Source organism: Oratosquilla oratoria, chromosome 35 (genome assembly GCF_046742065.1).
Source record: "Oratosquilla oratoria isolate Oo_2021 chromosome 35, ASM4674206v1, whole genome shotgun sequence".
Taxonomy (NCBI): Eukaryota; Metazoa; Arthropoda; class Malacostraca; order Stomatopoda; family Squillidae; genus Oratosquilla; species Oratosquilla oratoria.
Genome location: NC_134811.1, coordinates 34,731,393 through 34,754,316, shown reverse-complemented (window position 1 = coordinate 34,754,316; position 22,924 = coordinate 34,731,393). Strand labels below are relative to the sequence as shown.

The 22,924-nt window shown below is 42.2% G+C and overlaps 1 protein-coding gene across 2 annotated transcripts in view; it reads right to left on the bottom strand.

Annotated features, from left to right (window-relative positions):
• Positions 1-13,422: 13,422 nt before the first annotated feature.
• LOC143018643 (E3 ubiquitin-protein ligase TRIM23-like) overlaps positions 13,423-22,924 on the bottom strand; it is a 53,048-nt gene continuing 43,546 nt past the window's right edge. The window contains exons 6-7 of one of the 2 annotated variants that reach the window (XM_076174213.1): positions 15,633-15,701; positions 13,423-13,614 (exon numbers count right to left, since the gene is read on the bottom strand). In XM_076174213.1, coding sequence (XP_076030328.1) covers positions 13,465-13,614; positions 15,633-15,701 — 219 coding nt within the window. In that variant the 3' untranslated portion in view covers positions 13,423-13,464. The remainder of the gene's footprint in view (positions 13,615-15,632; positions 15,702-22,924) is intronic. The other variant, XM_076174212.1, reaches the window with a different exon arrangement.

The following is a 22,924-nucleotide window of genomic DNA, read 5'->3' as shown; positions in this document are numbered from 1 at the left end:
TTTCTTCTATCACATACTCTCCCAAACTCTGCCACCAACTTCCTCAATCCCTCCTCCAATCCTGCCACAAGCGCAGTGTCGTCCGCAAACAACAGCTGGCTCACCTCCCACTTTTCTCCATTTTCTTTAACCATCTCCAATCCCTTGCCCACTACCCTTGCATTTACCTTTCGCACCACCCCATCCATGTATAAGTTGAACAGCCAGGGCGACATAACGCATCCTTGACGAAGTCCCACCTTTACCTCGAACCACTCACTCAATTTTAAATTTCATAAAACATATTTATGTCTTTTAAAATCCTTAAAACATTTTCCACATGAGCACCCTCCCCTAAAACTTCAAGAGATAAATTTATTGAAAAGTTTGCCCTGCACTTATAGTATGCAGGGCACTGAATTAAAATGTGTTTTATTGTAAAAACAACTTGGCAAGTGTGGCATTGGGGGGCCAGCCGTTCTGCTCCTTTTGCCATAAAAAAAATTATGGGTAATGTAGGAATGGCCAATTCTTAACCTTGTTAAAACAATACTTGATCTCCTGTCCAAAGAATGAGACTTCTAAGGACTCACTCAGGGGTGAATCTCTTTTAACTTGTAACTACCATCCAGCCTTGTCCACTGTTCCTGCCACTTCTCCATTGCATAACAATGAATTACTTGCTTGAAGTCTGTATGTGGGATTTTAGTGTCTGATATGTGACTGAAACTAGTAGCAGCTTTGGCTGCAACATTGGCCTGCTCATTTCCAGTGACACCCACATGGGATGGCACCCACCAAAAGTTTACTTTTATTTTCTTCCGACTGTTAATAAGAATCAACCAGTCCTGTCCTGTATTTCTTGGACTAAATAGTGAAGAGGCAATAATTTACTAGAGGATAGAATGCTCATAGAGTCTATAAAAATAACAATGCTCATATTAGATGAAACAGAATTAAAAACAAATTTCAGGGCATTATGCACTGCCAGCATTTCAGCAGTAAAAACCGAGCTAAAAGTAGGCAACTTCCTCTTTAAAAATGTGCCATCAGACACAACAGCACAACCAACACCATCTTGGGATTTTGACCCATCAGTATAAATAAAAACTTAATCAGCATGTACCAATTAAGTGTTCTAAAAATTCATTCCATAGTTCTACAGCAGTTCTATTTTTCTTGTTTTAAATGGGCAAATTACAATGGGAGATCGGCTCCAAGGAGGGAATTCAGGAGAACCTTAGCAACTGTAACAGGAACAAGTCCTACTTCCTCTGCCCCAACTTCACATCTCGTTTCTAAAGGTTTCAGGGGAGTACCTTTTCTTGGAGCTCTGTCTACAGCTGCTTTACATATTTAAAATTTGGATTTTGTTTTGATGATAACACACAAGATATATATCTAAGGCTTAATTCCTCCCTGCAAATATAAAGGGGAGGAATTCATGTGTCCACATACAAGCTATCCACTGGAGGTGTTCTATAAGCTCCTGAACGAATCCGCAAAGCCATATTGTGGACTACAAGCTTTTTTAATAAAATTTTACATGCCAATCCATACATTTGACATCCATAATTGATTTTGCTAAGACACAATGCCTGGTAAAGCCATATTGGAGATATACGATCTGCTCCCCAGTTGAAGCGAGACACTACCTTTAGTATATTAAGTCACTGTTTAACATTGCATATGACCTCATTTATGTGATGAGTGAATGTCAACCTTTTGTCCAAAAACAGACCCAAGTATTTAGCTTGGTCTTCATACGGTAATATAACACTCTCTAAGAATAATGTTGGTATCTCTTTCCTGTGTCTCAGTCAGGAGAACCTGATGGATTTTGTTTTTTCAGTAGAGAATCAGAAGCCCCTACAATTAGCCCATGCTGTTATTAAGTTAATAACCTCTTCAATCTTTTGGCCTGTTTCTAATGTTGTTGATCTGCTGCACACAATAGCGAAGTCATCAGCATAAGCCAATACATGAACTCCAACAGGAACTTGTTTTAACAAATTATTAAGAGAGATTTGCCAGCGATATTTCGAAAAATTCTGGTACATGACTGAATTTTAGGTAAGCATTTCATAACAATCTCTATGATGGTGGCAACACTCATACAAAGTTATACAGCTGTATTTAGTTTCTATTTTTTTTATACATACACATACATATACCAAGGCTTTTTCCCCCTTACAAGGTAAAGGAGGCAAAGAGGAGAGCAGATGTAAAATGGGGTAAGAGTATGACAGAAAATTTTGAAAGTAATAAAAAGATGTTTTGGAAAGAAATTAAGAGAGGAAGAGGAGGCGAATCAAGTAGAGAAGAAAAGGTAAAAGGTGCAGATGGAGAGATGATAATGGAGGAGAAGGCAGTAAGGGGAAGATGGGCAGAATATTTTAGGGAGTTGCTAAATGTGAAGGAGGATAGGAAGGGAAAGATAGCTGCAGTGGGAAATGCTAAGAAAATGAGTGTGATGAGTGAGGAAAATGGAGGAGAAATAAGGAAGGATGAAGTGAAGGCAGCAGTTAAGATGATGAAAGCAGGTAAGGCACCTGGTCTGGATGGATGCCATGCAGAATGTCTTAAAAAAGGAGGTACAGTGATGGTGGCCTGGTTGGTGAGGTTATTTAATGTTTGCTGGAGAGAGGGTAGAGTGCCGGAGGACTGGAGGAGTGCTTGTATAGTTCCACTTTACAAGGGAAAGGGGAACAAGTGTGAGTGTAGTAGTTTCAGAGGGATTAGCTTGTTAAGTGTAGTTGGGAAGGCTTATGGGAGGATCTTGATCGAGAGGATTAGGAGAGGAACAGAGGGAGTAATTGGTGAGGAACAGTGTGGATTTAGGACAGGTAGAGGTTGTGTAGATCAAATTTTTGTGGTAAGACAGATATGTGAGAAAGCTATAGGAAAGTGGAAGGATATTTTTTGGGTCTTTATGGATCTGGAAAAGGCTTAAGACAGGGTAGACAGAAAGGCACTGTGGGAGGTTATGCGGTTATACGGGATAGGAGGAAAGCTTCTCGGAGCTGTCAAGAGTTTTTATGAGAGTAGTAGAGCTTGTGTCAGGATTGGAAATGGAGAGAGCGAGTGGTTTGAGGTAAAGGTGGGACTTCGTCAAGGATGTGTTATGTCACCCTGGCTGTTCAACTTATACAAGGATGGGGTAGTGCAAGAGGTAAATGCAAGAGTAGTGGGTCAGGGATTGGAGATGATTAAAGAAAATGGAGAAAAGTTGGAGGTGAGCCAGCTGTTGTTTGCGGACGACACTGCGCTTGTGGCAGGATTGGAGGAGGGATTGAGGAAGTTGGTGACAGAGTTTGGGAGAGTGTGTGATAGAAGAAAGCTGAAGATAAATGTGGGTAAAGTAAGGTGATGAGATGTACAAGGGGTGAAAGTGGCAGTAATCTGGAAGTGAGCATTAAGGGAGAGCAACTGGAGGAAGTGGATAGTTTTAGATAATTGGGTGCAAATGTGGCAGGAAAAGGTGGAGAAAAGGTGGAGTAAAGGTGGAGGTAGAATGTAGATTGAGAGAAGCGAGTAAATGCCTTGGTGGATTACAAAGTGTAATGAGGAATAGACATTTGGGAATGGATGATAAGAGGAGACTGTATGAAGGAGTGATTGTGCCAACAGCACTGTATGGAGCAGAAACATGGAACATAAGAGAGGAAGAGAAAAGGAGCTTGAATGTGTTTGAGATGAAGTGTCTGAGAAGTATGATGGGGGTTACTAGGCTAGATAGAGTGAGAAATGAGGAGGTGAGGAGGAGAACAGGGGTGGAAAGGGAGTTGGGAGATAGGGTTGATGAAAGAGTATTAGGATGGTTTGGACACATGGAAAGAATGAGTGAAGAAAGACTAGTAAAGGAGGTATGGAAGGCAGATGTGGAGGGAGTGAACATGAGGGGACGTCCTAGGATGAGATGGATGGATGTGGTGAAGGGGGGTTTGGGGAAGAGGGGAATGTCTGTTGAGGAAGGACGGGAGAGGACAGAAGACAGGGGTGAATGGAGAATGGTTGTATATGTAAGATGTTGTGTTGCATGAGGTGGAATGGACGGTGGGATGGGGGGGTGAGGTAGTGTGTGTGAGCAAAATTTTGACGCAGCCCAAAGGGATTTCTCCCCGTCCTCTCCTTTATATGGGGGGACGGAGGGGGGGGGGTCGCCGATTTAATGAAGCGGCCTTGCTGTGGATATGCTGTGTCCTGCGACACTGCTTCTGACCCAGGGCAGTGGACAGGGTGCAGGGATGACCCGTCATCTAGGAGGTACTAAGATGGGAGGGAGGGTGGAGGGGTGTGGAGTGTTTTCAGGGATGGAATGGGTGGGAATGATTTATGCCTTTTCCTTTTTGGCTACCTCCCTAGTAAGGGGGAAAAAGCCTTGGTATATGTATGTATGTATTGGATTTGCGAGAGCGACATTGGAACTTTCCCGAGTGAAATCACTCGTCGCTCCTGTGTATTTTTTCCACTGATTTATACCTATATTCATTAAACACATATTTGAAAAAAAAATTCGCCTACTCTCTAAAGTGATGCAAGACTCCCTTAAAGGCTATGCTGAATAGTGTAGGACTCAGAACACTTCCTTGGGGAACTCCTTCCTCTTGAAGATATGCAGAAGAGAAAGAAGAGCCCACTCTGACTTTTAAATAACGATCAGACAAGAAATCCTTTAAACAATTGAACATATTACCCCCGATACCCCACTATGCAAGTTGCTTCAGAATGCCTCCCCACCAGGTAGTATCGTAGGCTTTTTCCAAGTCAAAAAACACAGTAATGCTCGGATTCTGAATTGCAAAGGCATTCTGAATCTCACGAGTGATAAAAAGTAAGGGATTCAGAGTGCTCTTATTTCTTCTAAATCCAAACTGAAAGATAAAAGATTTTTAGACTCCAAAAACCAAACTAAACACATATTAACTATTCTTTCATAGATCTTTCAAACGCAGCTAGTGAGAGCAATAGGTCTGTAGCTTTGTGGGAGATTAGAATCTTTTCCAGCCTTTAAAATTGCTACTTTAACTGAAGTCTTCCAAGATTTAGAAGACCCAGAAAACCAAAATTTATTTAGCACATTTAAAAGGAATTTCTTCGAAAGATATGAATAAATGAGCAACCATGGAATAAGGAATGTCATCCTCTCTAGGTGAGGTTGGGGTGGATAACAATAAAGCATGATCCAATTCTTCCAAAGTAAAAAGAGGATTACAGGTAGTTGTCGACTTACGACCGAGTTCGGTTCCGACAGACAGGTCGTAAGTCGATCTGGACGCAAGTCGGTCTATATATACAGTATATATTACCCTTTATATAATATATATATATATATTGTATATTTAGCATACTGAAATAATCTTAGCATCTTTGAACTATGTAGTATAGTATTTTTAACCTTTATATAATTTCATCTGATTTTCTTTGGGAAACGTAGCCTAGGCCTAAGCATATTGAATAAAATCCTATCATCTTTGACCTATAATGTTTAATACTGTATTTGTTAACCTTTGTATTATTTTACCATCAGACTTTCTTTAGGGAACGTATGCATACCGAATTAAATCTTATTATCTTTGAGCTACGTTGTTTAATATTCATTAACTTTTTATCATTTTCGTTAGGAAACATAGCCTAGGCCGCATACTGAATAAAGTCCTGTCATCTTTGACCTACAAATCCTTTTTTGTTGGTTACATTAAAATCATTGTAAAGCAAAATTAGGAAAAAATATTTCAAAACACATTCTTTTCGTTTACGTACTGTACCGAAAATATTGTTATCGACAACAGACTAGGCATAAACAAATTTTACTGTTACATTTTATTAATCGCAAAACATTAAAAATACAAAATGCTGTGCCGAACATTTTGTCATCGACAACAGACTAGGCATAAAAAAATACTGTTACATTTTATTAATTGCAAAACATAAAAATACAAAATGTAAGACAAAATTAGGATTTTTTTTATTTCAACAAAACACATTCTTTTCGTTTAAGTACTGTACCGAACATATTGTTATCGACAACAAACTAGCCTAGGCATAAAAAGTTTATATTTTATTAATTGCAAAACATACAAAAATACAAAATGCAATGTAAAATTAGGAAACATTTTACTTCAAACAAACAAAATGAAAGAATATTTAGCTGGCTGGGATGCTGATGCTGCCGGCAGCCTGCGAAAACTATCGTACTAGCGTCTCGCAGCGTGCGGAGTAATGTTCTGCACTGCCAGGCATAACATTGCAATTTTACTACTCTATTAAATGTTAGATATTATTGCACCATCTCGTGGTCGTAAAGTCGATCAGTCGTAAGTCACATAGGTCGTAAGTCGACGACTACCTGTATAGCCTTTGAGTTTGTATTGGTAGAAGAAACAATCATGGTCTTGTCTCTAATTCTTCTGAAGTCAGGTGAATAATGAAGTGGACTTGAAATATCAGCATATTGTCTTCCAAAAGCCTCTGCTACCTCTCTTGTATCTGATATAATAGTCATTAACCTTGAGAATAGGCAAAGGAGATGGAGTAAACTTTCCCTGTAACTTTCGAATCCTATTCCATAATAATGTAGGGGGAGAATCATATTTCAACTTGCTAATAAATTTAGTGAAGGATTCCCTCCTTGCTTTCTTATAGATTTTCTTCTGTTTTGGTTGAGTTCAGGTGACAAGATACATGGGGAATTTACGCTGAGCAGGTTAGGGCGTCGTTACTTTTGGCGAAGGTCAAGGGGATGGCGGTTCGAATCCTGCCACCAGCAAAGTTGAACCAAGGGCATGGTTCATTAAATTCCACGCTACAAAGCTCTCTGTGAGGGGCACCGTCCTAGCCTTCAGATAGAGGGGAGTTTGTGACGTTAAACCATATCATCATCATCATCAATCGAGTCCTGAACTTCAAGGATAAGAAATTACCCTTCATGGCACTCTCAATTATCTTTGTATGTATACATGAAATATACACATACTGAGAGGGGATGGCAGACATTTTCACCTCAGCTAACTCTGGACTGAGGCTGAATGACTTGGTAATTTCAGTAAGCCGGCAAAGTTTCGTATCCAGGGTCAAGTTCTCATGGAAGATGAGTTCAACATAAGCAGTTCTGGGGATGAAAGCAGGGGAGGTATTGGCAACTAGAGGAAGTGATAAGCTGAAAGAGGGAATTATTGGAAGCCATAGGTTGGGAGTTCTTGTCATGCCTGAATGACTTAAAAGCTGGATAATAGGATTTGCTTGTGTTTGAAGTCTAGTCCGCAGATCATTTGGTGGTGGAGGCAACTGTGATGGGGGCTGGAGTGGCAGTGGTGGCAGTAGTGGTGGTGGGCTGGGTGGCAGGGAGCAGTGGCTGCCATGGTGCAGTACCAACACATTCATGCACTGGCAACGAAGGCCAAATGTCCAGTGATGTCCTCGTTGTCACTGAGAGCGAGGTTGGCACCTATATTGACAAGGGTGGCTGGTCCTGAATATGCCATGTTACCTCTGTAATTTTTTTTCTTTCTTTTAGGAATTTCCCCTGTGGGGCTACAAGGAGAAGGATGCCTAGTCCCAATCCCTGTCCCTTTCTTCTCGCCTCTTACGATCCAAGTGGGAATACTTGGTGGCAGTATTCTTTTCCCCCACCACAGAAAAGGAATACTCAGAGAAATGGTACAGGACAGCAACAAGGGGTTGGAGGACAGCATAACGGAGGGACAGTTGTAGTATAAAAGTGAAATCATTTCTCTATGAACAGAGTTTTCCTCTATCATAGACAAAATGATGTGTGGCTCTGGTCCGTAGGGGCGCCCCATATAGACCCTAAAGTATCAACTGCATGCTACTTTGCCACAATAACAAGCAGCCAATACCCCAGACGGGTATAAGAAGGCATAAGAGGGGCTGGAAATCCTCGGACCAGCACCCTAAGGTTTGGGTCTTTTAACCCCTTCCATACGGTGCCGCACACGTAGGCGTCATGGGGAGCGAGTGTATTCGCGAGGCTGCCATATCGGTGTCTTGATTATATTTATTGTAGTCGCCCCTCCATAATGACATTCTTTCTAATTCTTTTGTAATCGCATTTTCTATGATTATCAAAATTCACGGGTGAAGAGAGAACGATCGATATAAGCGGTGACTATATTTTATGATGCGAGTATTATTACGACACGTCGTACGGCTGGCATTGGCTGCTGCCACCGAGATCTAAGTCCATGACGCCTACGTGTGCGGCACCGTATGGAAGGGGTTAATGTGCGTGGATGTGGTACAGATGAGAGTAAAAGGGAAGAGATAGGTAGTATGTTTGTGAGAAGAAAGATGGATGTGTTGGCTTTGAGTGAAACTAAGTTGAAAGGGAAGGGTGAGTGTAAGTTTGGGAGTGTAAGTGGGAGGTTATCAGGAGGGAAGAGAGGGTGAGGGAGGGAAGGGGTGGCTATTCTAGTAAGTGAAGAGATAGGTAAACAGGTAGTGGAGTGGAAGGAGGTTTCCTCAAGGATAATGTGGATGAAGGTGAAACTGGGGAAGGAGATGTGGGTCTTTGTAAGTGCATATGGGCCTGGCAGTGAGAAGAGTGTAGAAGAAAGGGAGGCCGTTTGGATAGATCTAAATGAGTGCATAGAGGATTTGGGAAGAAATGTCAATATGATAGTACTGGGAGACCTTAATGCTACGGTGGGAAATGGTCCAATCGATGGAGTGGTTGGGAAATGTGGAGTTCCTGGAAAGAATCGTAGTGGAGAGTTGATGGTGGAAATGTGTCTAGAAAGAGAGTTGATGATAGCAAATACAGTGTTTCGGAAGAAAGTCAAGCATAAGTACACATGGGAGAGGGTGGTGGAGGGAAGGGTGGAAGATAGAGCACTAATGGATTATGTAGTGGTAAATAGGATTATAATAGGAAGAGTTAAGGATGTACATGTGCTAAGGGGAGAGGGTGGGGGAATATCAGATCATTTTTTGGTGGAAGGTAAGTTGAAAGTGGAGGATAGATGGAGGAAGAGGAAAGGGACAAAAGGTAGGGAGGTTCTTAGAGTGAACTCTTTGAATGAGAAGGAAAAGGAGAAGGAGTACGGAAAGAAGCTGAAGGAGGAGTGGGAGGGAGTAAAGGGTAGAGCTGGGTGTGGAGGAGGAATGGGGATGGTTCAAGGAGGAAGTCATAAAGTATGCAAGGATGGTGTGTGGAACAAGAAGGACAGGGGGAAATAGAAGAAAGGGTAGTGAATGGTGGGATGAGGAAACAAAGAAGGTTGTAGAAGAGAAGAAGTGAGCTTTCACAGATTGGTTACAAAATAGGACGAGGGAATCATATGAGAGGTACAAAGAAAAGAAAAGAGAAGTAAAGCAAAAGGTAAAGGTTGCAAAGAGGAGAGCAGATGTGAAATGGGGTAAGAGTTTGACAGAAAATTTTGAAAGTAATAAAAAGATGTTTTGGAAAGAAATTAAGAGAGGAAGAGGAGGCAAATCAAGTAGAGAAGAAAAGGTAAAAGGTGCAGATGGAGAGATGATAATGAAAGAGAAGGCAGTAAGGGGAAGATGGGCAGAATATTTTAGGGAGTTGCTAAATGTGGAGGATAGGGAAGGAAAGATTGCTGCAGTGGGAAGTGCGAAGAAAATGAGTGATGAATGAGGAGAATGGAGGAGAAATAAGGAAGGATGAGGTGAAGGCAGTTAAGATGATGAAAGCAGGTAAGGCACCTGGTCTGGATGGATGCCATGCGGAATGTCTGAAAAAGGGAGGTACAGTGATGGTGGACTGGTTGGTGAGGTTATTTAATGTTTGTTGGAGAGAGGGTAGAGTGCCGGAGGACTGGAGGAGTGCCTGTATAGTTCCTCTTTACAAGGGAAAAGGGGGCAAGTGTGAATGTAGTAGTTTCAGAGGGATTAGCTTGTTGAGTGTAGTTGGGAAGGCTTATGGGAGGATCTTGATTGAGAGGATTAGGAGAGGAACAGAAGGAGTAATTGGCGAGGAACAGTGTGGATTTAGGACAGGTAGAGGTTGTGTAGATCAGATCTTTGTGGCAAGACAGATATGTGAGAAAGCTATAGGAAAGGGGAAGGATGTGTTTTTGGTTTTTATGGATCTGGAAAAGGCTTATGATAGGGTAGACAGGAAGGCACTGTGGGAGGTTATGCAGATATACGGGATAGGAGGAAAGCTTCTCGGAGCTGTCAAGAGTTTTTATGAGAGTAGTAGAGCTTGTGTCAGGATTGGAAATGGAGAGTGTGAGTGGTTTGAGGTAAAGGTGGGACTTCATCAAGGATGAGTTATGTCGCCCTGGCTGTTCAACTTATACATGGATGGGGTGGTGCGAGAGGTAAATGCAAGGGTAGTGGGCAAGGGATTGGAGATGATTAAAAAAAATGGAGAAAAGTGGGAGGTGAGCCAGCTGTTGCTTGCGGACGACACTGCGCTTGTGGCAGGATCAGAGGAGGGATTGAAGAAGTTGGTGGCAGAGTTTGGGAGAGTATGTGATAGAAGAAAGCTAAAGATAAATGTGGGTAAATGTTAGGTGATGAGATGTACAAGGGGTGAAAGTGGCAGTAGACTGGCAGTGAGCATTAAGGGAGAGCGACTGGAGGAAGTGGATAGTTTTAGATACTTGGGTGCAAATGTGGCAGGGAAAGGTGGAGTGAAAGTGGAGGTAGAATGTAGATTGAGAGAAGCGAGTAAATGCCTTGGTGGATTAAAAGTGTAATGAGGAATAGACATTTGGGAATGGATGCTAAGAGGAGACTGTATGAAGGAGTGATTGTGCCAACAGCACTGTATGGGGCAGAAACATGGAACATAAGAGAAGAAGAGAGAAGGAGTTTGAATGTGTTTGAGATGAGGTGTCTGAGAAGTGAGATGAGGTGTCTGAGAAGTATGATGGGGGTTACTAGGCTAGATAGAGTGAGAAATGAGGAGGTGAGGAAGAGAACAGGGGTGGAAAAGGAGCTGGGAGATAGGGTTGATGAAAGAATATTAGGATGGTTTGGACACATGGAAAGAATGAGTGAAGAAAGACTAGTAAAAGAGGTGTGGATGGCAGATGTGGAGGGAGTGAACATGAGGGGGTGTCCTAGGATGAGGTGGATGGATGGGGTGAAGGGGGCTTTGGGGAAGAGGGGAATGTCTGTTGAGGAAGGACAGGAGAGGACAGAAGACAGGGGTGAATGGAGAATGGTTGTATATGGATGATGTTGTGATTGCATGAGGTGGAATGGGCGGGTGGATGGGGGGTGAGGTAGTATGTGTGAGCAAAATTTGACGCAGCACAAAGGGATTTCTCCCCGTCCTCTCATTTTATGCAATGGGGGGACGGAGAGGGGGGGGGGTCGCCGATTTAATGAAGCGGCCTTGCTGTGGATGTGCTGTGTCTTGTGACACTGCTTCTGACCCAGGGCAGTGGACAAGGTGCAGGGATGACCTGTCATTCAGGAGGTGCTAAGATGGGAGGGAGGGTGGAGGGGTGTGGAGTGTATTCAAGGATGGAATGGGTGGGAATGATTTTATGCCTTTTTCTTTTTGGCTACCCCCCTTGTAAGGGGGAAGAAGCCTTGGTATATGTATGTACCTCTGTAATATGGCAGAATGTAGGCAATTGGTGCTAGCAGGGGTGCAGTGACATGGGTGTGACATTAAGACATGTCATACTTCTTGTACAGCGCATGCAGACACAGGTGGACCACTGGATAGGGGTTTTAGGCCAAGGATAGGATTTTCTTATGACAAATACTGACCAAGTCTTATATCCCTCAAAACTACTTATATCACAAGACTGGCATCTGGTGTTTACTGTTGTGCTCAGCTAAGTCTGGAAGACAGTAGCTCGCTGGATCTTTTATGATTTCTTTGAAATAGTAGGAGGTCAATTGAGGAGTCGCGTGCTGTAGGGGCTCAAGCGCCAATTTAGGAATTCCGAGTAATTAAGCGTTAAAGTATGGGTACATATTACGGACATTATTTACGCGTAAAAATCAAACTGTAAAATATAATTTGAAAGCTTTCGAACAGATCTTTTTTGCTGTGTTTTTCATTATTTTTTGTTGCATATTATTATTGAAATATGCAAATTTATGCACCCCTATGTACGATTCCCAATATGTGTGGCATGTAAATAAACATTCAAAATGGAAGGTAAATACATGTATAAAATATGTAATATAGTATGAATTTCATTATCCATTGTAATTATTATTTTTTTTTTTTTTAAATTATGTTTTTTTTTTTTTTTTTTTTTTTTACCAGAGACGAATCGCAATAAATACATGAAATTCACACAATATTAGTCACACTCACCATTCCAGGGAAGATGTTGTGCCCACGTAACTTGAATAAGGGGGGGGGGGGGGATTAGTAATCGAGGAGGTCGTCCGGCCCCTTCCTGGGACTCGAAGAGGTCGTTTCAGTATGCAACTCTAACCCCTCGATACAGTGGGAATAAGGTAGAGAATCCTATCCCAGTCTATTGCCCCATGATCTAGAAGAGAAGGAGCACCCAGAACATGCACAAACCTGAAATTGCTGGAACTAGCGCTTGAGCCCCTACAGCACGCGGCTCCTCAATTGTTGGTGTGTTTACTTTCAGTCAGCAATGGCTAATCAGGAGGGAGGGAAGGAGAGAGGAGAGAGAGAGAGAAAGAAGGGTGGGGGGGAGAGAGAGAGGGAGGGGAGGGAGAGAGAGGGAGGGGAGGGAGAGAGAGGAAGGGGAGAGAGAGGAAGGGGAGGGAGAGAGGGAGGGAGGGAGGGAGGGAGAGAGGGAGGGAGAGAGGGAGGGGAGGGAGGGGAGGGAGAGAGAGGGGGAAAGGGAGAGAGAGGGGGAAAGGGAGAGAGAGAAGAGGGAAAGATGGAGGGGGAGAGAAAGAGAAGGGAAAGAGAGAAAGAAAAGGGAAAGAGAGAGGAGGGAGAGAGGGGGGAGAGGGGAAAGAGAGAGGAGGGAGAGGGGGGAGAGAGGAGAGAGAGAGAGGAGAGAGACAGAAGGAGTGGGGGAGAAAGAGAGAGAGGGAGAGAAAGAGAGAGGGGAGAGGGAGAGAGTGGGGAGAGGAAGGGAGGGAGAGAAGGAGGGAGAGAGGGAGGGAGGGAGGAAGGCAGAAGGGGAGGGAGAAAGAGAAATAAAAAGTGGGAGACAGTTGACAGAGAGGGACACAAAGGGAGAGAGGGAGATGAGAGAGAGAGAGAGAGAGAGAGAGAGAAAATGATAGAAAGAGAGCATACACATCACAGAGGGAGTGAAAGAAGAAAGAGACAGATGAGAGGAAGATAGAGACAGAAGGGAGGGAGAGAGATAGGGATTAAGAGGGGAGAGGAAGGGGGGGACAGAGAGAGAGAGAGAGAGAGAGAGAGAGAGAGAGAGAGAGAGAGAGAGAGAGGGAGGGGGGGGGGGAGCATGCATGCCAGAGACAGGGAGAGAAGAGAAACAGAAAGACGAAGAGAAAGAGAGACAAAGCAAATAAGAGCAATAGAGAGGGGGAGAGAGAGCAAGATGGGTAGGGTGAGGGAGAGAATATGTATCACATGGTGTTCACTAGAACAAAATGAGTGCCTCTAAGTATGGAAGATGTTAATGTGGAAGAACAAACCTTAACTAATCTCTGCAGCCTTTGGTTCAGCATTTCTGCATCTTCAAGCACAAACTTGAGTTGAGGAGCAATACCAGCATTCTGTAAATGAATATACATAAATAAATAATTACAAAATAAATATATAATATGCTTGAAAAAATATATAGCTAAATTTGGGTAAAAGTAAGGTGATGAGATATACGAGGGGTGAAAGTGGCAGTAGACTGGAAGTGAGCATTAAGGGAGAGCAACTGGAGGAAGTGGATAGTTTTAGATACTTGGGTGCAAATGTGGCAGGGAAAGGTGGAGTGAGAGTGGAGGTAGAATGTAGATTGAGAGAAGCGAGTAAATGCCTTGGTGGATTAAAAAGTGTAATGAGGAATAGACATTTGGGAATGGATGCTAAGAGGAGACTGTATGAAGGAGTGATTGTGCCAACAGCACTGTATGGGGTAGAAACATGGAACATAAGAGAAGAAGAGAGAAGGAGTTTGAATGTGTGAGATGAGGTGTCTGAGAAGTATGATGGGGGTTACTAGGCTAGATAGAGTGAGAAATGAGGAGGTGAGGAAGAGAACAGGGGTGGAAAAGGAGCTGGGAGATAGGGTTGATGAAAGAATATTAGGATGGTTTGGACACATGGAAAGAATGAGTGAAGAAAGACTAGTAAAAGAGGTGTGGAAGGCAGATGTGGAGGGAGTGAACATGAGGGGACGTCCTAGGATGAGATGGATGGATGGGGTGAAGAGGGCTTTGGGGAAGAGGGGAATGTCTGTTGAGGAAGGATGGGAGAGGACAGAAGACAGGGGTGAATGGAGAATGGTTGTATATGGATGATGTGATTGCATGAGGTGGAATGGGCGGGTGGATGGGGGGTGAGGTAGTATGTGTGAGCAAAATTTGACACAGCCCGAAGGGATTTCTCCCCGTCCTCTCATTTTATGCAATGGGGGGACGGAGAGGGGGGGTCGCCGATTTAATGAAGCGGCCTTGCTATGGATGTGCTGTGTCTTGCGACACTGCTTCTGACCCAGGGCAGTGGACAAGGTGCAGGGATGACCCGTCATTCAGGAGGTGCTAAGATAAGAGGGAGGGTGGAGGGGTGTGGAGTGTATTCAGGGATGGAATGGGTGGGAATGATTTTATGCCTTTTTCTTTTTGGTTACCTCCCTTGTAAGGGGGAAAAAGCCTTGGTATATGTATGTATGTACTCTATATCACTGTCAACAACTGAACGGTCTTTCTGTCCTTGAAGATATGCATACATACTCCAAAGGGTCTTTTCTCACTTGTAAAGGGATGGCCATCCAAGCATAATGATGATGAAAACTCACAAATGCTTCTTTTATACTTTTGTAATCATTTTACTTCCTTTTGAGTAAATAGTTGATAGTCTTCTTTTCCTACCTCCAATATTTTGCATTTTTTGACATTTAAAGTTAGTTTTTCACACCTGGCTCTTGCCATATATTCTGTCTACATCTTTTAATAACAATTTTTGACTAATGTATTTCCTCCACTTCACAATGGGAGAGCTGACAAATTGCCACATCACCCCTCCTACTTTAAATCAGTGACATGGAAACAGCCCCACAATATTTCACCAAAACAGTCCACACTTCTTCCCAGGGAGATCTACAGGACGGCCTGGAAGCCACCATCAGCCACTATGGGACAGTGGGATTCTAATCAATAAAAGTAAAAAAATCATAATAATTAAGAAAATAAATGTGCAAATTTCTCTCATATCATACATACCATCTACAGAATCATGAAAGGCATAGAAGTCCTTCATAGAGAGGACTTACTAAATTGGGACAAGAGAAATACAAGAGGAAGAAAAGGGAAGAAACTCAAAAAGGACAGCTACAGAAGAGACCTGGAAAAAAAAAGTGGTGGAGGATTTCTGGAACGAACTGGATGAAACAACAGTGTGTGCAAAAACTGTACCCAAATTTAAGAGCAGACTAGACACTGCAAGATACAAAGACAGGACACGACAAGCATAGCTCTCTTCCCGTAAGATACAACTAGGTACAAATAGGTAAATACATGCATGTTCGCATTTCTATTATTTATCTATTCTTTTTTTCTATAAATCATATGCTCCTACTTACCATTTCTTCTAAAGTCATGACCTGATGTTTCTTGTGCTGTCCAAAGACACAACATTCAGTGCAAACAAACTGCGAGGAGAAGAAAAAAGAAAAACAATTTAATTAATTAATTTCAAGGTTAACCTAACAGCAACACTACATTACAGATTTAGTGGTGAATAAACAAATTTTGTGCAAGATGTTTGGAACTCAACACCCCTATGGATTGGGCATGCAGTTTTCTTTCATACTTAAAATTACTTACCACTTAAAACTTAAATACTTATCATACTTAAAATCAAAATACTTATCACTTAAATCCTAACCCTCCATTCTGCCAATCCCTTTGAATCTATTTTGCTGGCTCTATGATGCTAAGTCTTAATCATGATACTGTCCCCAACGTGCACTAATAATGAAATACATACATACATATACCAAGGTTTTTTCCTCTTTCAAGGGAGGTAGCCAAAAAGAAAAAGGCATAAAATCATTCCCACCCATTCCATCCATAATTACACTCCACTCCCCTCCACCCTCCCTCTCATCTTAGCACCTCCTGGATGACGGGTCATCCCTGCACCCTGTCCACTGCCCTGGGTCAGAGGCAGACGGGTCATCCCTGCACCTTGTCCACTGCCCTGGGTCAGAGGCAGTGTCGCAAGTCACAGCACATCCACAGCAAGGCTGCTTCATTAAGTCGGCGACCTCCCATGCATAAAAGGAGAAGACAGGGAGAAACCCCTTCGGGCTGCGTCAAATTTTGCTCACACATACTACCTCACCCCCATCATCATGCCCATTCCACCTCATGCATCACAGCATCATCCATATACAACCATTCTCCATTCACCCCTGTCTTCTGTCCTCTCCCATCCTTCCTCAACAGACATTCCCCTCTTCCCAAAAGCCCCCTTCACCCCATCTATCCACCTCATCCTAGGACGTCCCCTCATGTTCACTCCCTCCACATCTGCCTTCCATACCTTTTTTACTAGTCTTTCTTCACTCATTCTTTCCATATGTCCAAACCATCCTAATACTCTTTCATCAACCCTATCTTCCAGCTCCCTTTCCAACCCTGTTCTCCTCCTCACCTCCTCATTTCTCACTCTATCTAGCCTAGTAACCCCCATCATACTTCTCAGACACCTCATCTCAAACACATTCAAACTCCTTCTCTCTTCTTCTCTTATGTTCCATGTTTCTACCCCATACAGTGCTGTTGGCACAATCACTCCTTCATACAGTCTCCTCTTAGCATCCATTCCCAAATGTCTATTCCTCATTATACTTTTTAATCCACCAAGGCATTTACTCGCTTCTCTCAATCTACATTCTACCTCCACCTCCACTCCACCTTTTCCTGCCACATTTGCACCCAAGCATCTAAAACTATCCACTTCCTCGAGTCGTTCTCCCTTAACCTCTTCACTATGGGGCACACCGCACGTCTGGCAGCATTAGCTGCCCGATGTGCGATGTTGCGTCATAATCGCATTATAAAAAATAAAGTCAGTGCTCAATCGTTCAATCTCTTTCACCCGTGTATTTTGATAACCATAGAAAACTGATGAAGCCAGTTTAGAATGAAAATTACGTAGGTACGACTACAATAAATATAATCAAGATGGCGACGTTGCCGACATCGAGTACCCACTTGCTCCTCATGCCGCCTATGTAGGCGCCACCTTATGGAAGTGGTTAACCCCTTCGATACAATGACGCCTACGTAGGCATCATGAGGAGCAAGTGGGTATGCGAGGATGCCGATGTCGACGTCTTAATTATATTTATTGTAGTTGTACCTGCGTGACCCCCATACTCTGTAAACTGGCTTAATCATATTTTCTATGGTTATCAAAATTCACAGGTGAAAGAGAGACCAAGCAATACAATGGTGACTTTATTTCTTATAATGCAAGTATTATGACGCAACATCGCACATCTGGCAGCTAAAGCTGCCTGCGAGATTTTGGCCCGGAGTGAAGGGGTTAATGCTCACTTCCAGTCTGCTGCCACTTTCACCCCTTGGACATCTCATCACCTTACTTTTACCCACATTTATCTTCAACTTTCTTCTTTCACACACTCTCCCAAACTCTGTCACTAACTTTCACAATCCCTCCTCCGATCCTGCCACAACCGCAGTGTAGCCTGCAAACAACAGCTGCCTCACCTCCCACTTTTCTCCATTTCCTTTAACCATCTTCAATCCCTGACCCACCACCCTTGCATTTACCTCTCGCACCACCCCATCCATGTACAAGTTGAACAGCCAGGGCGACATAACGCATCCTTGACGAAGTCCCACATTTACCTCGAACCACTCACTCTCTCCATTTCTAATCCTGACACATGCTCTACTACTCTCGTAAAAACTCTTGACAGCTCCTAGAAGCTTTCCTCCTATCCCGTATATCCGCAAAACCTCCCACAGTGCCTTCCTGTCTACCCTGTCGTAAGCCTTTTCTGGATCCATAAAAGCCCAAAAAACATCATTCCCCTTTCCTATAGCTTTCTCACATGTCAGTCTTACCACAAAAATCTGATCTACACAACCTCTACCTGTCCTAAATCCACACTGTTCCTCACCAATTACTCCTTCTGTTCCTCTCCTAATCCTCTCAATCAAGATCCTCCCATAAGCCTTCCCAACTACACTTAACAAGCTAATCCCTCTGAAACTACTACACTCACACTTGTCCCCCGTTTCCTTGTAAAGACGAACTATACAGGCACTCCTCCAGTCCTCCAGCACTCTACCCTCTCTCCAGCAAACATTAAATAACCTCACCAGCCAGTCCACCATCACTGTACCTCCTTTTTTTACACATTCTGCATGGCATCCATCCAGACCAGATGCCTTACCTGCTTTCATCATCTTAACAACTGCCTTCACTTCACCCTTCCTTATTTCTCCTCATTTTCCTCACTCACCATGGTCGTTTTCTTAGCATTTCCCACTGCAGCTATCTTTCCCTCCTTATCCTCCTTCACATTTAGCAACTCCCTAAAATATTCTGCCCATCTTCCCCTTACTGCCTTCTCTTCCATTACCATCTCTCCATCTGCACCTTTTATCTTTTCTTCTCTACTTGATTCGCCTCCTATTCCACTCTTCTTTCCAAAACATTTTTTTATTACTTTCAAAATTTTCTGTCATACTCTTACCCCATTTCATATATGCTCTCCTCTTTGCCTCCTTTACCTTGTGCTTTACTTCTTTTCTTTTCTTTTCTTTGTACCTCTCATATGACTCCTTCGTCCTATTTTGTAACCAATCTGTGAAAGCTCGCTTCTTCTCTCCTACAACCTTCTTTGTTTTCTCATCCCACCATTCACTACCCTTCCTTCTATTTCCTCCTGTCCTTCTTGTTCCACACACCATCTTTGCACACTTTGTGACTCCCTCCTTGAACCATCCCCATTCCTCCTCCCCTCCTAGCTTTACTCTATCCTTCACTCCCTCCCACTCCTCTCTCAGCTTCTTCTTGTACTCCTTTTCCTTTTCATTTAAAGAGTTCACTCTAAGCACCTCCCTACCTTTTGTCCTTTTCCTCTTTCTCCATCTATCCTCCACTCTCATCTTACCTTCCACCAAAAAATGGTCTGATATTCCCCCACTCTCTCCCCTTAGAACATGTACATCCTTAACTCTTCCTATTATACTCCTATCTACCACTACATACATACACACGCTCATCGAAGCAACACCGCTCGTCGTCGCTCGTCGTCGCGCGACCAAGAAGGAGAGGATTTACGACGAAAAAGGAAAACCTGGTTTGTACTGTAGGGGTGGGGAGTGAACGTGAGTGCCCGAAATGGTATCTATGCAGTGCTAGTTAATTGTGTTAACTCGAAATTAGCAAAAATGAATGAAAACGACTCGAAAGCCAGTTGCGAATCAGAGCCATCTGGAGGCAATCCACTGAACCGCGATGTAAACAATAAACAAAGCGCCGCGTGTTACGACAATGATTTCTTAGGGTTTGGTAAGTACGAAAGAAAGAACTTAAGTAGATTATTAGAGATAGAGAGAGAGATGAGCAAAAATAGGACTCGGTGGGAAAATGAAATCATGGACTTAAGAAAAGAGGTCATTGGTTTAATTGATTGTTTATCTAAGACTAACCACGAAATTTCTGACCTGAAAAAAGCTAACTTGGATCTTACAAACGAAATTAAAGAAATGAAAAGAGACATAAATGAACTGAAGAATGAAAATGAAAAGAAGAAAACTAATGATAATAGTAGCGAAAATCTAAAGCAAGAAGTGAACAACAAATTCCAAGAATTGACACAAAAGATCGAAGAAAACTTAGGTGGGGACAGTATCCAGGAAATTAAAAAGTGGAAAGAAAATATTGAAAATAAAGAAATTGCTTTCAAAGAAATAGTCAAGCAGCAAATGCAAGAAAATGCAAAAGACACAATCATTCAAGTGATTAACGAAAAAGCAAATTGGGTCAGGGACACAGTAGATAGGAAGAAATGTATTGTGGTTTATGGGCTTAAAGAAAAACAAGGATTGGCGAGGTACATGAGAGAAAAAGAAGAAAAAGAGACAGCAGTAGAAATCCTTAATGAAATTCAGGGGGGAGATAGTGATTCAGGCACAGACTTAGAAGAGACTTACAGAATTGGTCGCTATACTAAGGATAGGAATCGACCTCTAAAGATAAAACTAAGGTCACAAGTGGTAGTAGAAGACATATTTGAAAAAGTAGGTAACTTGGCAAAGAGTGAAAAATACAATAAGATATGGATAAAAAGAGAAATGAGTACTGAGGAATTAGAAAAAGAAAGGGCGCTAAGAGAAGAAGCAAAGGAAAAAAACTTGAAAAGATCGGAGACAGAATGCAAAGAATTCCAGTGGAGAGTAATAGACTTGAGATTAAGACAATGGCGCTTCAAAACGAACAAAACAAGGGAAGAAGAAACCAGGGAGAAGGAAGAAAATTAAAAGTGGCCTATACCAACATTGACGGACTAATTTCGGGACTGAACGAACTCAATGATTATCTGTTAGAAGCAAAACCAGACATAATGGGAATTGTAGAGACTAAACTAAGAGGTGAAATACCATCCACTGTTATCGGACAAGGTTTATACAACTACTGGATAAAAAACAGGGACAAGAAACAGGGAGGGGGAATCATGTTCTTGGCCAAGAAAGACCTAAAGGTGACAAAAATTGCAGAGGGCAAAGGTAATGCTGAATTGATCATGATAAAAGTCGAAGGCAAGAATATGAAAAGTAGAAAGTTTGTGGTGACTTATGTGCCTCCAAAAACAAGCGCTTGGAAAGAAATTGAACATAAAAAAATGCTAGATGACACAAGAAAATCACTCAATGAGATACTAATGGGTAAGGGTAATCTGGTAGTTATGGGGGACTTCAATTGCAAAGAAATTTGTTGGGACAGCATGACAGTGCAAGGAGGAGATGACTCGTGGGGCAATGTACTGCTAGATATGACCATGGAGTACACAATGACCCAATGGGTCCATGAAAACACAAGGTACAGAAATAATGAAGAGCCATCGAAACTAGATCTAATATTTACAACAGAGCCTGAAATAGTGCATAAAGTCCAGTATGAGACACCAATTGGAAAGAGTGACCATGTACTCATCGAAACTATACTAAAGGAAGAAATAGACATAGAGAGGAACGAAAAGCATAGGAAAGGAAGACTGAGGTACAACAAAACAGACTTTACAAAACTAAAGACATTCTTCCGGAATGCAAACTGGGAAATATTTTACAGGGAAGAAACAGCAGTGGAAGAGAAATGGAATATATTGATGGAAAACTACAATGAAGGGGTAAACAGGCATGTACCAAGACAAAAGCGAGAGAGAGAGTACATTAAATGTTGGTTCAACAAAAGATGCAGTGAGGCAAAAGACAGAAGGGACAAAGCTTGGAAAAAGTGGAGAAAAGACAAAAAACAAAGCAAATGGCAAATTTATGTTAACTATAGAAATGAGTATGTTAATGTGAGAAGAGAGGAGAAAAGGAACCATGAGAAGGATATTATAGACAAATGCAAAGAGCAACCCAAACTATTCTATCGGTATGTGAATGGTAAACTTAAAAACAAACAGGAATTGGTGAAACTATGCCAAGGAAACATAGAATACACAGAAGATTTAGAGATGGCCGAAGTCATGAACAATCACTTTAAATCTGTTTTCACCAGAGAGAAAATACCGAATTGTGACATAGACAAAAACAAGAAATCTCCCCTCATGAATGAGTTTACAGCATCACTAAAGGAAATATCAGAACATTTATCAAGGCTGGATGTCAGAAAATCACATGGCCCGGACGGTATTGCAAATTGGATTCTAAAGGAGTGCAAAGAAGAACTAACAGACAAAATACACATCTTAATAAACAGCTCACTCAAAGAAGGAAAGATACCCGAGGACTGGAAAAACGCTAACATTGTACCAATACACAAAGGAGGAAACAAAGAAGAACCCACCAACTATAGGCCAGTATCACTAACAAGCACCATTGCCAAAATTTGTGAGAAAATAATCAAGAATAGATGGGTAAAACATCTGGAAGACAATGACATATTAAACCCAAGACAATTCGGATTCAGACAAGGAAGATCATGCTCCACAAACTTAATATGCTTTTACTCAAGACTAATAGACATAGTGCAAGAAAGAAATGGATGGGCTGATTGTGCATTCCTAGACTTGCAAAAAGCCTTTGACAAAGTACCACACAGAAAACTACTAAAAAAACTGGAACACATAGGAGGAATACAGGGAAACCTACTAAAATGGATAGAGGACTTTCTGACTGGTAGAAAGATGAGAGTAGTGCTCAGAGAAAAATATTCAGACTGGAAAGAGGTGATCAGTGGAGTACCGCAAGGATCTGTGCTGGCACCAATAATGTTTGCTATCTATATGAATGACATGGATGAGGACGTGAACTGCTACATGAGCTTCTTTGCCGATGACGCCAAACTGCTAAGGAAAATAGAAACTGATGAGGACTGTGAAGCACTGCAAGAAGACCTAAATAGGGTATGGAACTGGAGTCAGAAATGGGAAGTGGACTTTAATACTAAGAAGTGTAGCATAATGGAGTTTGGAAAAAGCAAAAACAGAATATCAGGAAAATATACAATTGGAACCAAAGAAGTAAAGAAAGTAGGATCCGAAAAAGATTTGGGAGTAATTATCACGAACGACTTGTCCTATGATATACAGATTAACAAAATTGTCGGGGAGACTTACAATTTGCTAAGATCAATAAAAGTGGCGTTTACATACTTGGACGA